At 41.6% G+C, this 14,316-nt stretch overlaps 1 protein-coding gene across 1 annotated transcript in view; it reads left to right on the top strand.

Moving 5' to 3' along the window:
* LOC135511378 (syntaxin-binding protein 4-like) overlaps positions 1-14,316 on the top strand; it is an 87,549-nt gene that overhangs the window by 29,837 nt on the left and 43,396 nt on the right. Inside the window, 3 exon segments of the mRNA XM_064932911.1 lie at positions 8,565-8,686; positions 9,707-9,796; positions 9,915-9,980. Of these exon segments, the coding sequence (XP_064788983.1) occupies positions 8,565-8,686; positions 9,707-9,796; positions 9,915-9,980 (278 nt within the window).

Here is a 14,316-nt window from a genome sequence, read left to right as displayed (position 1 = left end):
ATCCAGAATCACAACAACACGGACTTCTGCCCCATTTAAAGCGAGCGTATCATTTTTGTGATGTTGACAGCTCATCTATCTATTGGGTGTGACGTAACGTGGGCAGTATAGCAGCTTTCATTGATTTCAAAGGAAGTGTTCCCTCAATGGCTGATGGCAGGCCGGACGTCCGATGGCTGGAGTGTAGTAGGGCCGTAACACTAGTTCCTGGTGCTGAGCTTGTTGTTGATGCTGTTGCAGATCTTGATTGGATCGGACTCTGGAAATAGAACACATAGACCAGTCACGTTAGCCTCTGCAGTAGTTAGTTGGCTAGCTAGCAAATGGCTCGATATGGTCCGGTAGGCTTTAGCTAACATAATCTAATATAGCTAACGTTATCTTGCAACGTAACAAATCACATTGCCAGATAGCAGCTGGCTAATTACATTGATGTGCCTTGGAATGTCTAGCCAGAGTATTATGAAAGCGAGCAAGCTAGATTTTGCTTTAGATAAACAAATGTAGTTCGCTAGTTAGTTAAATTAGCTAAATTACCTCTGCTCGACACCTTAGTAAGGTAACCAATGAAACGTTACCCCAGCAGTCTGTGCATGCTTGTAGTTTGCACATCCAAGGTACTGAGCACCAATTCATGACTAAACTTTACAGTTGTTGTCGACACAAAAATAAATAGTGCTTCGCAAGCTGATGTACTATGAACGAGTGGTTGGTCCAGCAAGTAACGCCAGCTACTTGTTGACACTCATTCTCAACGTTGTTTGCTATTGCTATAAATTCTGGATATTGTGGTTTGCTCACAACCAGGAAATGTTAAAGGTGCGTTTCTACCGGGGAGATGCAGAAATGCTCGTATTTGCAAGTAGTTAGAAAACCCTCGATCTTTATGACACATATTATAGGCCTATGTTAATAACATATTAATTGACATACACCGTGAAAGAGCAGCTGTGGTATGTCCCTTTACTGTGAAAGTCTTATGTAAAGAAAATGTTTGGAGTCCTTATTTCATGTTAAAGAACCAATGTAATATCTTGATTAACAGATTTTTAGATTGAATTGCTTGCACCACAATTGAAGCGATTTCGATAGGTAATTCCTAAGTAAAAATCAACTTAGTACAACATGAAGAAAAAAGAGGTTGTGTATATATACAGTCAAAGTTTGGACACCTAATCATTCAAGGGTTTTTCTTTATTTTGGCTATTTTCTACATTGTAGAATAACAGGGAAGACATAAACTATGAAACAACACATACGGAATCATGTAGTAACCAAAAAAGTGTTAAACAAATGAAAATATATTTTAGATTCTTCAAAGTAGCCACACTTTGCCTTGATGCCAGCTTTGCACGCTCTTGGCATTCTCTCAACCAGCTTCATGAACGCTTTTCCAAGAGTCTTGAAGGAGTTCCCACATATGCTGAGCACTTGTTGGCTGCTTTTCCTTCACTCTGCGGTCCAACTCATCCCAAACCATCGCAATTGGGTTGAGGTCGGGGGATTGTTTGAGGTCAGGTCATCTGATGCAGCACTCCATCACTCTCCTTCTTGGTCAAATAGCCCTTATTCAGCCTGGAGGTGGGTTGGGTCATTGCCCTGTTGAAAACAAATTATAGTACCACTAAGCCCAAACCAGATGGGATTGCGTATCGCTGCAGAATGCTGTGGTAGCCATGCTGGTTAAGTGTGCCTTGAATTCTAAATAAATCACAGACAGTGTCACCAGCAAAGCAACCCCACACCATCACACCTCCTCCATGCTTCACGGTCGGAACTACACATGCAGAGATCTTCGGTTCACCTACACTGCATCTCACAAAGACATGGCGGTTGGAACCAAAAATCTCAAATTTGAACTCCAGACCAAAGGACAGATTTCCACCGGCCTAATGTCCATTGCTCATGTTTCTTGGCCCAAGCAAGTCTCTTCTTATTATTGGTGTCCTTTAATAGTGGTTTCTTTGCAGCAATTCGACCATGAAGGCTTGATTCACACAGTCTCCTTTCTGAGGCTGGTAACTCTAATGAACGTATCCTCTGCAGCAGAGGTAACACTGGGTCTCCCTTTCCTGTGGCGGTTCTCAGTTTCATCATACTTGATGGTTTTTGCGACTGCACTTGAAGAAACTTTCAAAGTTCTTGAAATGTTCAGCATTGACTGACCTTCATGTCTTAAAGTAATGATGGACTGTCATATCTCTGCTTATTTGAGCTGTTCTTGCCATAATATGGATTTGGTCTTTTACAAAATAGGGCTATCTTCTGTATACCACCCCTAACTTGTCACAACACAACTGATTGGCTCAAATGCATTAAGAAGGAAAGAAATTCCACAAATGAACCTTTAACAAGGCACACCTGTTAATTGAAATACATTCCAGGTGACTACCTCATGAAGCTGGTTGAGAGAATGCCAAGAGTGTGCGAAGCTGTCATCAAGGGAAAGACTGGCTACTTTGAAGAATCTTAAATATATTAGTATTTGTTGAACACTTTTTTGGTTACTACATGATTCAATATGTGTTATTTCATAGTTTTGAGGTCTTCGCTATTATTATACAATGTAGGAAATAGTAACAATAAAGAAAAACCCTTGAATGAGTAGGTGTGTCCAAACATTTGACTGGTACTGTATATATTATTTTATATTTATGTTATTTATTAAGTTTAACCAAAGGGGAAAGGTAAGTTGCGTGTTGAAAGAAATAGGTTGCAACTAGGTTTGTTAGTAATCAAACATAAAAGTCAGAATTGAATCTTATATATGGGGCGGCAGGGTAGCCTAGTTGTTAGAGCGTTGGACTGAGTAACCTGAAGGTTGCGAGTTCAAACCCCCGAGCTGACAAGGTACAAATCTGTCGTCTGCCCCCTGAACAGGCAGTTAACCCACTGTTCCCAGGCCGTCATTGAAAATAAGAATTTGTTCTTAACTGACTTGCCTGGTTAGATAAAGGTAAAAAAAAAAAATATATATATATATACACTGCTCAAAAAAATAAAGGGAACACTTAAACAACACAATGTAACTCCAAGTCAATCACACTTCTGTGAAATCAAACTGTCCACTTAGGAAGCAACACTGATTGACAAATTTCACATGCTGTTGTGCAAATGGAATAGACAACAGGTGGAAATTATAGTCAATTAGCAAGACACCCCAATAAAGGAGTGGTTCTGCAGGTGGTGACCACAGACCACTTCTCAGTTCCTATGCTTCCTGGCTGATGTTTTGGTCACTTTTGAATGCTGGCGGTGCTTTCACTCTAATGGTAGCATGAAACGGAGTCTACAACCCACACAAGTGGCTCAGGCAGTGCAGCTCATCCAGGATGACACATCAATGCGAGCTGTGGCAAGAAGGTTTGCTGTGTCTGTCAGCATAGTGTCCAGAGCATGGAGGCGCTACCAGGAGACAGGCCAGTACATCAGGAGACGTGGAGGAGGGCAACAACCCAGCAGCAGGACCGCTCCCTCCGCCTTTGTGCAAGGAGGAGCAGGAGGAGCACTGCCAGAGCCCTGCAAAATGACCTCCAGCAGGCCACAAATGTGCATGTGTCTGCTCAAACGGTCAGAAACAGACTCCATGAGGGTGGTAATGAGGGCCGAACGTCCACAGGTTGGGGTTGTGCTTATAGCCCAACACCATGCAGGACGTTTGGTATTTGCCAGAGAACACCAAGATTGGCAAATTCACCACTGGCGCCCTGTGCTCTTCACAGATGAAAGCAGGTTCACACTGAGCACGTGACAGAGTCTAGAGACGCCGTGGAGAACGTTCTGATGCCTGCAACATCCTCCAGCATGACCGGTTTGGCGGTGGGTCAGTCATGGTGTGGGGTGGCATTTATTTGGGGGGCCGCACAGCCCTCCATGTGCTCGCCAGAGGTAGCCTGACTGCCATTAGGTACCGAGATGAGATCCTCAGACCCCTTGTGGTGCGGTAGCCCTGGGTTCCTCCTAATGCAAGACAATGGTAGACCTCATGTGGCTGGAGTGTGTCAGCAGTTCCTGCAAGAGGAAGGTATTGATGCTATGGACTGGCCCGCCCGTTCCCCAGACCTGAATCCAATTGAGCACATCTGGGACATCATGTCTTGCTCCATCCACCAACGCCACGTTGCACCACAGACTGTCCAGGAGTTGGCGGATGCTTTAGTCCAGGTCTGGGAGGAGATCCCTCAGGAGACCATCCGCCTCCTCCTCAGGAGCATGCCCAGGCGTTGTAGGGAGGTCATACAGGCACGTGGAGGCCACACACACTACTGAGCCTCATTTTGACTTGTTTTAAGGACATTACATCAAAGTTGGATCAGCCTGTAGTGTGGTTTTCCACTTTAATTTTGAGTGTGACTCCAAATCCAGACCTCCATGGGTTGATAAATTTGATTTCCATTGATCATTTTTGTGTGATTTTGATGTCAGCACATTCAACTATGTAAAGAAAAAGGTATTTAATAAGAATATTTCATTCATTCAGATCTAGGATGTGTTATTTTAGTGTTCCCTTTATTTTTTGAGCAGTGTATTTGGTTTCAACTTGGGTTGCAAAATTCTGGGAACTTTCAATAAATTCCCTGGTTTTCCAGCAATCCTGGTTGGAGATTTCTGGATTTCCTGCTTTTTTCCTCTTATTCTGGGATTCCTCCAACTGGGATTTCAGGAAAACCAGGGAATTTATTGAAAGTTCCTGTAATTTTTCAACCCTAGTTTCAACAAAAACATTTTTTTAAATGAGAACCTAATTCAAAACTAGTTGATGCCAAAAATGTTAGTTGATCCAGTCATTTTTTACAGTTGTATCCTAATTTTAACCCTGATCTTTATGCTGACTCTAACTTGAACACATACAACATTACACTAGCTCCTTAACCTTTACCTTAGCTTTCTAACGCTGACATTTACTGTACCTTACCACTTTACCTTAGCTAACACGTTCACTATCTCTGGTCGCGTTCTCCTGCTCAGACGTTGCAGCATCAACCCATGATTGCATGTCATTTCATTGACTGTGCCGTCGGGCACCAGATTGCTATAATATATAATGTGGTTAGTTGATAGGTAAAATACTTATCCAGGCATTGTAAGATCTGGCATGTGTCAGCAACCACATGAAAAAATACTACAGTTTACTATAGAATACTACAGCACTTACTATAGAATTCTATAGTAAACTGTATAATATAATCCCTACAGGTTATACAAAAGAGCAGAAGTGCTGAATTATCTGTTCAGACCCCAGTCCTACCTACAAGTTATGGAACATTTGATCTTTTAGTATTTCTCCAGTAGGTTTCCAGATGGAGAAAGCCTCCGTGTTTGTGTCAAAGATAATACAACAAAAACACGATAGTAAATACTACAGTAATGCCTGAAAAAAACACCACAGTAAATACTATAGTGTAGTACAGTCTGCAAAAACACTACAGTTAAATACTGCACTATACTACAATCTACAAAAACACTACATTAATTACTATAGAATATACTACAGTTCTTTACTACAGTATGTATACAATAGTTAACTGTAAATACTACAGTATACTACAGTAAATACCACAGTATCCGGAAAAACATTACTGTAACAGCGTTCTTCGTTTGTCGAAAGAAAGTCGGACCGAAATGCATAGTGGTGGTTACTCATGTTATTTAATGAATGAATCGCGGTACATGAAATAACTGATACAAAATACAAAACAACAAAACGGAACGTGAAACCTAATTACAGCCTATCTGGTGAAACTACACAGAGACAGGAACAATCACCCACGAAATACACAGTGAAACCCAGACTACCTAAATATGGTTCCCCATCAGAGACAACAAGAATCACCTGACTCTGATTGAGAACCGCCTCAGGCAGCCAAACCTAAACTAAACACACCCCTAATCAACCACAATCCCAATACCTACAAAAACCCCAATACGACAACACAATAACATAAACCCATGTCACACCCTGGCCTGACCAACTAATTAACTAAAACACAAAATACTAAGACCAAGGCGTGACAATTATAGTGAATACAACAGTCAAGTATGCAAAAGCACTACAGTGAATACTATTGTATTTATATTTTTTCATGTCGGTTATCTTGACCACACAAGTCTTCTGATTTTATTGAAAGAGGACATTATAATACATGTTCTTTCATCCAGAGAACTTCCTCTACAATACATACAGTTGAAGTCAGAAGTTTACATACACCTTAGCAAAGTACATTTAAACACATTTTGTTCACAATTCCTGACATTTAATCCAGGTAAAAATTCCCTGTCTTAGGTCAGTTATTTGTATTTATTTTTTTTACCCCTTTTTCTCCCCAATTTCGTGGTATCCAATTGTTGTAGTAACTACTATCTTGTCTCATCGCTACAGCTCCCGTACGGGCTAGGGAGAGACGAAGGTTGAAAGTCACGCGTCCTCTGATGCACAACCCAACCAGCCGTACTGCTTCCTAACACAGCGCGCATCCAACCCGGAAGCCAGCCGCACCAATGTGTCGGAGGATACACCGTGCACCTGGCAACCTTGGTTAGCACACACTGCGCCCGGCCCGCCACAGGAGTTGCTGGTGCGCGATGAGACAAGGACATCCTTAACGACCAACCCCTCCCTAACCCGGACGACGCTAGGCCAATTGTGCGTCGCCCCACGGACCTCCCGGTCGCGGCCAGTTACGACAGAGCCTGGGCGCGAACCCAGGGACTCTGATGGTACAGCGCCCTTAACCACTGCACCACCCAGGAGGCCCGGATCACCACTTTATTTTAAGAATGTATTATGTCAGAATAATATTAGAGAGTGATTTATTTCAGCTTTTATTTCTTTCATCACATTCCCAGTGGGTCAGAAGTTTACATACACTCAATTAGTATTTGATAGCATTGCCTTTTAAATTGATTAACATGGGTCAAACGTTTTGGGTAGCCTTCCACAAGTTTCCCACAATAAGTTGGGTGAAATTTTGCCCATTCCTCATGACAGAGCTGGTGTAACTGAGTCAGGTTTGTAGGCCTCCTTGCTCGTACACACTTTTTCAGTTCTGCCCACAAATTTTATAGAGGATTGAGGTCAGGGCTTTGTTATGGCCACTCCAATACCTTGACTTTGTTGTCCTAAAGCCATTTTGCCACAACTTTGAAAGTATGCTTGGGGTCATTGTCCATTTGGATGACCCATTTGCAACCAAGCTTTAACTTCCAGACTGATGTCTTGAGATGTTGCTTCAATATATCCACATAATTTTCCTACCTCATGATGCCATCTATTTTGTGAAGTGCACCAGTCCCTCCTTCAGCAAAGCACCCCCACAACATGATGCTGCCACCCCCGTGCTTCACGGTTGGCATGGTGTTTTTCGGCTTGCAAGCCTCCCCCTTTTTCCTCCAAACATAACAATGGTCATTATGGCCAAACAGTTCTATTTTAGTTTCATCAGACCAGAGGACATTTCTCCAAAAAGTACCATCTTTGTCCCCATGTGCAGTTGCAAACCGTAGTCTGGCTTTTTTATGGCGGTTTTGGAGCAGTGGCTTCTTCCTTGCTAAGCAGCCTTTCAGTTTATGTCGATATAGGACTCATTTAACTGTGGATATAGATACTTTTGTACCTGTTTCCACCAGCATCTTCACAAGGTCCTTTGCTGTTGTTCTGGGATTGATTTTCACTTTTCGCACCAAAATACGTTTGTCTCTGGGAGACAGAACGTGTTTCCTTCCTGAGCGGTATTGTCACGCCCTGATCTTAGAGAGCTTTTTATGTCTCTATTTTGGTTTGGTCAGGGTGTGATTTGGGTGGGCATTCTATGTTCTATTTTCTATGTTTTGTATTTCCTAGTTTTGGCCCGGTATGGTTCTCAATCAGGGACAGCTGTCTAGCATTGTCTCTGATTGGGAACCATACTTAGGCAGCCCTTTTTCCCACCTGTGATTGTGGGTAGTTAACTTTGTTTGTGGTACATAGCCCTTAAGCTTCACGGTTGTTTTGTATTGTTTATTGTTGGCGTCATCCTAAATAAAAGGAATATGTATGCTCACCACTCTGCGCTTTGGTCTAGTTCTTTCGACGGCCATGACAGGTATGACGGCTGCATGGTCCCATGGTGTTTATACTTGCGTACTATTGTTTGTACAGATGAACATGGTCACTTCAGGTGTTTGGAAATTGCTCCCAAGGATGAACCAGACTTCTTGAGGTCTCCAATTTGTTTCCTGAGGTCTTGGCGGATTCTTTTTTCTTTCTTCTTAATCTGTCTGTAAATATTGTTGGGAAAATGGCTTGTGTCGTGCACAAAGTATATTTCCTAACCGACTTGCCAAAACTATAGTTTGTTAACAAGACATTTGTGGAGTGGTTGAAAAAAAACGAGTTTTAATGATTCCAACCTAAGTGTATATAAACTTCCGACTTCAACTGTATGTATAATGTAGCATGTTTCTATTGAAACTTTAACAACAGGCAATAGTCTTTTCTTATGTGTTTTTCAGCTATACAAAATTGTGCAACGAGCATCTATATTTATAGATTGTGATTATAAAACACATGTTATTACTCTGTGCAGACTTTGAGACACTGACACGGGAGCTGTTCAAGCTTCAGTTTGAGGAGTCAGGGGCCGGAGGTCAAGGCTCCAGGTTCGTGTCCGATGACCTCTCCAGTCTCCTAGAGTCACCTACCAACACGGTAGGAGATATTAATACTGTACACTTTAGCCTCTAGGGTTTTCTTCTGTGAAGACGTCAAAGCTAATGCATTGTAGTTGGTTAAGTACATATCAGACTGCGAAATTTCAAATGGGTATGATGATTTGCAGCTCTGTCTTATGCTAAGGTGGCGATGGGCAACTCTAGTCCTCAGGGCCTGATTGGTGATACACTTTTGCCCCAGCAAACATACCTGACTCCAATAATAAACTAATCATGGTCTTTAGTTTAGAATGCAATTAATTTAGTCAGTTATATGGCTGGGTGAAAAGTGTGACACCAATCAGGCCCTGAGGACTAGAGTTGCCCATCCCTGCACTAACAGTGTTTCTCTATTGTAGCATTCCTGTTTGCTGTAGTAAACATCCATGTGTACAGTGTAGTAGTGGTTATGGATGTCGACCTGTTGATGCTCTGCTTGAAGGTGATTAATGTGTGTAGTAGTGTGATTGTACAATATATGTTTGCAGTAAAGTCTTCAGTAACCAATCTATTAGGGGTTTTGGGACACCCATCTGTTGGGACATCCATCTGTTCCATGTATTTGAACTGTTCTAGAGCTAGCTCACCTGATTCAACTTGTCAACTACTGTAATTATCAAGCCCATGTTAGGTGCACCAGGTGAGCTAGTTCAGGACAACAACAAAGTTGTGAAATATCTAGGGGTCCCCGAGGATAGGTTTGAAAACCACTGGCCTATATGCACGTGTTCCTATGTTGTAGTGTGTGTGAGAGTGCAATACAGACTGTAACTAAATCATGCCGTAACATGTTATTTTAATGATGTGTTCCTGTGTTGATGCTATACATGCTGGTAATGCCTGTTTGATGTAAAGTCTTTGACAAGTTGTTAGTCCCATGTTCTTTTGCTTGTATTGTGTGAAGTAGAGCCTTTATTCATGTCCCTCTGTCTTCCTGTCTCTCCAGATCATCCTTCACTATTAGATCAGCCTTCACTGTCTCTGTCTAATAATGTCCCTGTTGTCCTGTATCTGTTAGCCTTCACTGTCTGACTCTGATGACCTGGAGGAGATGGAGAGACTGAGGAAAGACCACATCGAGGCTCTGAGAGAGATCAAGAAACTACAGGTATCACAGGAGTTAGAGAAATCAAACATTAGTAGGTCAGAAAACAGGAACGTGTGTGTAGACTTAGAGAATATATATAGACTTTTTTATTTTCTTGCCGTGTCTCTACATTCTCCAGGAGCAGTTGGCAGAGTCAGAGAGACTTCACCTGCAGATGCAGGAAGAGCTGAACATGGTCAAACAGGTGATTTTAGTATACTTTATCTGACCTTACACATACATCTGAAGCTCACTTACTGGAAGTTAGCTGGTTTTGTTGAGGTTTTTTGGGGGGGTGCGTAGTTTGCCCATTCACCAGAGGGCGCTCTGCACAAGCATGCACACTTACATACATGCGTTTTATTCTGTAGGGTTCTTTTGTCTTATGAAGAAGCAGAGAACAAACCAGAAACTTGAGGCCATATCAGGCTGCTGAGGGGAGGACGGCTCATAATAATGGCAGAAACCGAGCAAATGGAATGCCATCAAACACCTGCAGACCATGTGTTTGATACCATTCCACTCCAGTCATTACCACGAGCCCGTTCTCCCCAATTAAGGTGCTACCAACCTCCTGTGCTTGAGTCCAACTGACGTTTTGTTAATGACCGGTCGTGAAGAGGTAGCATAAGACTAGCATGCAATCTTTTAAATGCATGTATCTAGATTACAGTTTATATTCAGCAAGCGATGGTGTTTTCTTGGTCTTAGACTGTGGACTTCATACAAGATTGTCCAGGTTTGTCTTGTGGATGACCATGTCTGAAATCTGCCTTGCCTACTACTTACTAACGACATACTGTGTACTGTACTAATCTTACTACATAATATTTAGAACATACTTTTTAGTAAAAACGCAGTAAGCAACGAATATAAACTAAGCTCATCCATACTAAGAATGCATCATGTTTATTTTATTTAACTGGGGAAGTCAGTTAAGAACAATTCTTATTTACAATGACGGCCTACCCCGGCCAAACCCTAACCTGGATGATACTGGGCCATTTGTGCGCAACCCTATGGGACTCCGATCACGACATGTTGTGACACAGCCTGGAATCGAACCAAGGTCTGTAGTGACGCCCCTAGCACTGAGATGCGCCACTCGGGAGCCCCTAATGTGTAATTGCGTTAATTCCCGCCATTCGTTTGTTTTTGAACAGCACATCCCTTTATCTGATTATCAGCTGTTTTCAAACACACGTGGGTAGAGAAAGACAATTCTCTTCCTCAACCGTGTGCAGAGAATTCTAGTAGATGCAAAGCCAAAAATAGTATGACGTCCTGGCATTTACTACATTTGACATTTCACATGCTGTAACACTTTCTATTTTTGCATACCCAAAAACCCTGCTATTTATGGTAGAATGCATCAAGGGGTATTCGGACACGGCCGATAAACTGATAACCCATGAGCATCACATACTGCATACACCCAACCACATGAGCGTCACATACTGAAACCAACAAACCCCTCATTATGAACTCCTTAATTCGCTACGGGACCCTAGAGCAGTCACACACTCTCTCAAACTTCCCCTCCATGCATGTCGTCATCAATCCTCTGAGTGTGTTGAGAACACGGGATTTAAGCCCATACTGTTTTGTAGTAGCACCATGGCAATACTCACCGTGTGTAGGAGGGAGAAATGGACGGCACCGTGTAGGGTTACTGTATGATGTGTGAGCCTACAGGGAACATAGAGGCGGGTGCACCCTAAATAGATCCTCCCTGTATTGTGAGTCATTGACACAGCACACCTCTTCTTCTATCTAGTTGCATCCCAAATGACACTCTATTTCCTATATAGTGCACTACTTTTGACTAGGCCCATTGTAGTGCAATTAGGGGATAGTGTGTCATTTGGGACTCATCCTCTGAAGCATAAAGCACACAGATCAATTTCCAAATGTAATATATCCCAACAGGCACTAGGATAGTAACATATTTATTCGGTTTCTCCATATCCCTCTATCTTCCTCCTGTACATCATGTTTGTCATGACACTGATTGCATATTATGTAGTCACTACCTGGTTATCAGATTAAGTTCTACACCAGGGCTGCCCAACACTGGTCCTGGAGGGCTGAAACATTTCAGTTTTTTTGTTTCTACCTGATAGTTAATTGCACTCAACTGGTGTCCCAGATCTGAATTAGTCCCTGATTTAAAAGGAGAGGATGGAAACCAGAAGGGTTTTGGCCCTCCGGGACCAGGTTTGGGTAGAAGTACAAGCAAACCATTTTAAATAAACATTACGAATACATGAAGAGCTTCTTGTCGGAGTCCCTCTTGCAGACCCAACATGAGCTACTGCCTCTGCAACATAAATAATTGTTGCTACTATAGGCCATATTACATAGACATGTAGGCTACACTTACACTACCGGTCAAAAGTTTTAGAATACCTACTCAATCAAGGGTTTTTCTTATTTTTTTAAACTATTTTCTACATTGTAGAATAATAGTGAAGACATCAAAACTATGAAATAACAAATGGAATCAAGTAGTAACCAAAAAGTGTTAAACAAATCCAAATATATGTTATATTTGAGATTCTTCAAATAGGCACCCTTTGCCTTGACAGCTTTGCACACTCTTGGCATTCTCTCAACTATCTTCACCTGGAATGCTTTTCCAACAGTCTTTTCCTTCACTCTGCGTTCCGAATCATCTCAAACCATCTCAATTTGGTTGAGGTCTGGGGATTGTGGAGGCCAGGTCATCTGATGCAGCACTCCATCACTCTCCTTCTTGGTAAAATAGCCCTTACATAGCCTGGAGGTGTGTTGGGTCATTGGCCTGTTGAAAAACAAATGATAGTCCCACTAAGCCCAGATGGGAATGGCGTATTGCTGCAGAATGCTTTTGTAGCTATGCTGGTTAAGTGTGCCTTGAATTCTAAATAAATCAGTGTCAGCAGCAAAGCACCCCCACACCATAGCACCACCACCTCCATGCTTCACGGTGTGAAATAAACATGCAAAGATCATCCGTTCACCCACACCGCGTCTCACAAAGACACAGCGGTTGGAAACAAAAGTCATACATTTCAACCCAGACCAAAGGACACATTTCCATCGGTCTAATGTCCATTGCTCATGTTTCTTGGCCCAAGCCAGTCTCTTCTTATTATTTGTGTCCTTTAGTAGTGGTTTCTTTGCAGCAAATCGACCATGAAGGCCTCTGATTCTCGCAGTCTCCTCTGAACAGTTGATGTTGAGATGTGTCTGTTACTTGTTCTCTGTGAAGCATTTATTTGGGCAGCAATCTGAGGTGCAGTTAACTCTAATGAACCAGTCCTCTGCAGCAGAGGTAACTCTGGGTCTTCCATTCCTGTGGCGGTCCTTATGAGAGCCAGTATCACCATTGCGCTTGATGGTTTTTATGACTTCACTTGAAGAAACTTTCAAGTTCTTGAAATGTTCCATATCGACTGACCTTCATGTCTTAAAGTAATGATGGACTGTCGTTTCTCTTTGCTTATTTGAGCTGTTCTTGCCATAATATGGACTTGGTCTTTTACAAAATAGGGCTATCTTCTGTATACCACCCCTAACTTGTCACAACACAACTGATTGGCTCAAATGCATTAAGAAGGAAAGAAATTCCACAAATGAACTTTTAAGAAGGCACACCTGTTAATTTAAATGCATTCCAGGTGACTACCTCATGAAGCTGGTTGAGAGAATGCCAAGAGTGTGGAAAGCTGTCAAGGCAAAGTCTGGCTATTTGAAGAATCTCAAATGTGAAATACATTTAGAATTGCTAAACACTTTTTTTAACTCACCGTCTCGACACTTGCATCAGAAGAAAGAGAACAAAGATAACTTGATGGGTGTTAATTTTTTGTGGAATTGAAAAAAGTAATCATTTAATACAGTTGAAATGTTTACATATTAGATGCGCTGAAATGAAGGCAACTAACGGAAAAAACACTTGGATTATAGTGATATTATGTATTTTCTTGCAAACAATGTAAAGTATGTTTAGATAGGTATAATGTAGAGCCAAGCGTGTTGATTTTGAATCTGAGAGTATCCTGCTATTAACACACTTGTTGAATTATGCAAGTGAACAAGACAACAACAGTAATTATTGAGGCAGTCTAGACAGTGCAGGTGGGGAAGATGGCACAAGTGTTTGATGGTTGCAGCCCTGTTCCTCCCCTTTATGTTAAGTTATGCATATATGCAAATATACTATATTTATGTAAATTAGGCACACATAATTATCTTTATATGAACACAGAATATATTCAAAAAATACCTGATACCATAAGAAAATGTATAAATGAGTGCATTCTAATTAAAGTAAAACTTATTATTTGTCTGTGCCAGTAAAATGTTTTATGTGTAATAATTCAGTCAATATCTGAGGATTATAACATTTCTAAAAGTTTGGAGTATCTTCACCCATTATCCAGCTGTTGCATTAATTAGAAATATATTTTTTTACTTATTACCTCTTTTTCTCCCCAATTTCGTGATATCCAATTGGTATTTACAGTCTTGTCCCATCGCTGCAACTCCTGTACGGA

The sequence above is a fragment of the Oncorhynchus masou genome, chromosome 24, assembly GCF_036934945.1.
Source record: "Oncorhynchus masou masou isolate Uvic2021 chromosome 24, UVic_Omas_1.1, whole genome shotgun sequence".
Classification (NCBI taxonomy): Eukaryota; Metazoa; Chordata; class Actinopteri; order Salmoniformes; family Salmonidae; genus Oncorhynchus; species Oncorhynchus masou.
The sequence above is the reverse complement of the archived record's forward strand: the minus strand, read 5'-3'. Positions and strand labels throughout refer to the sequence as shown.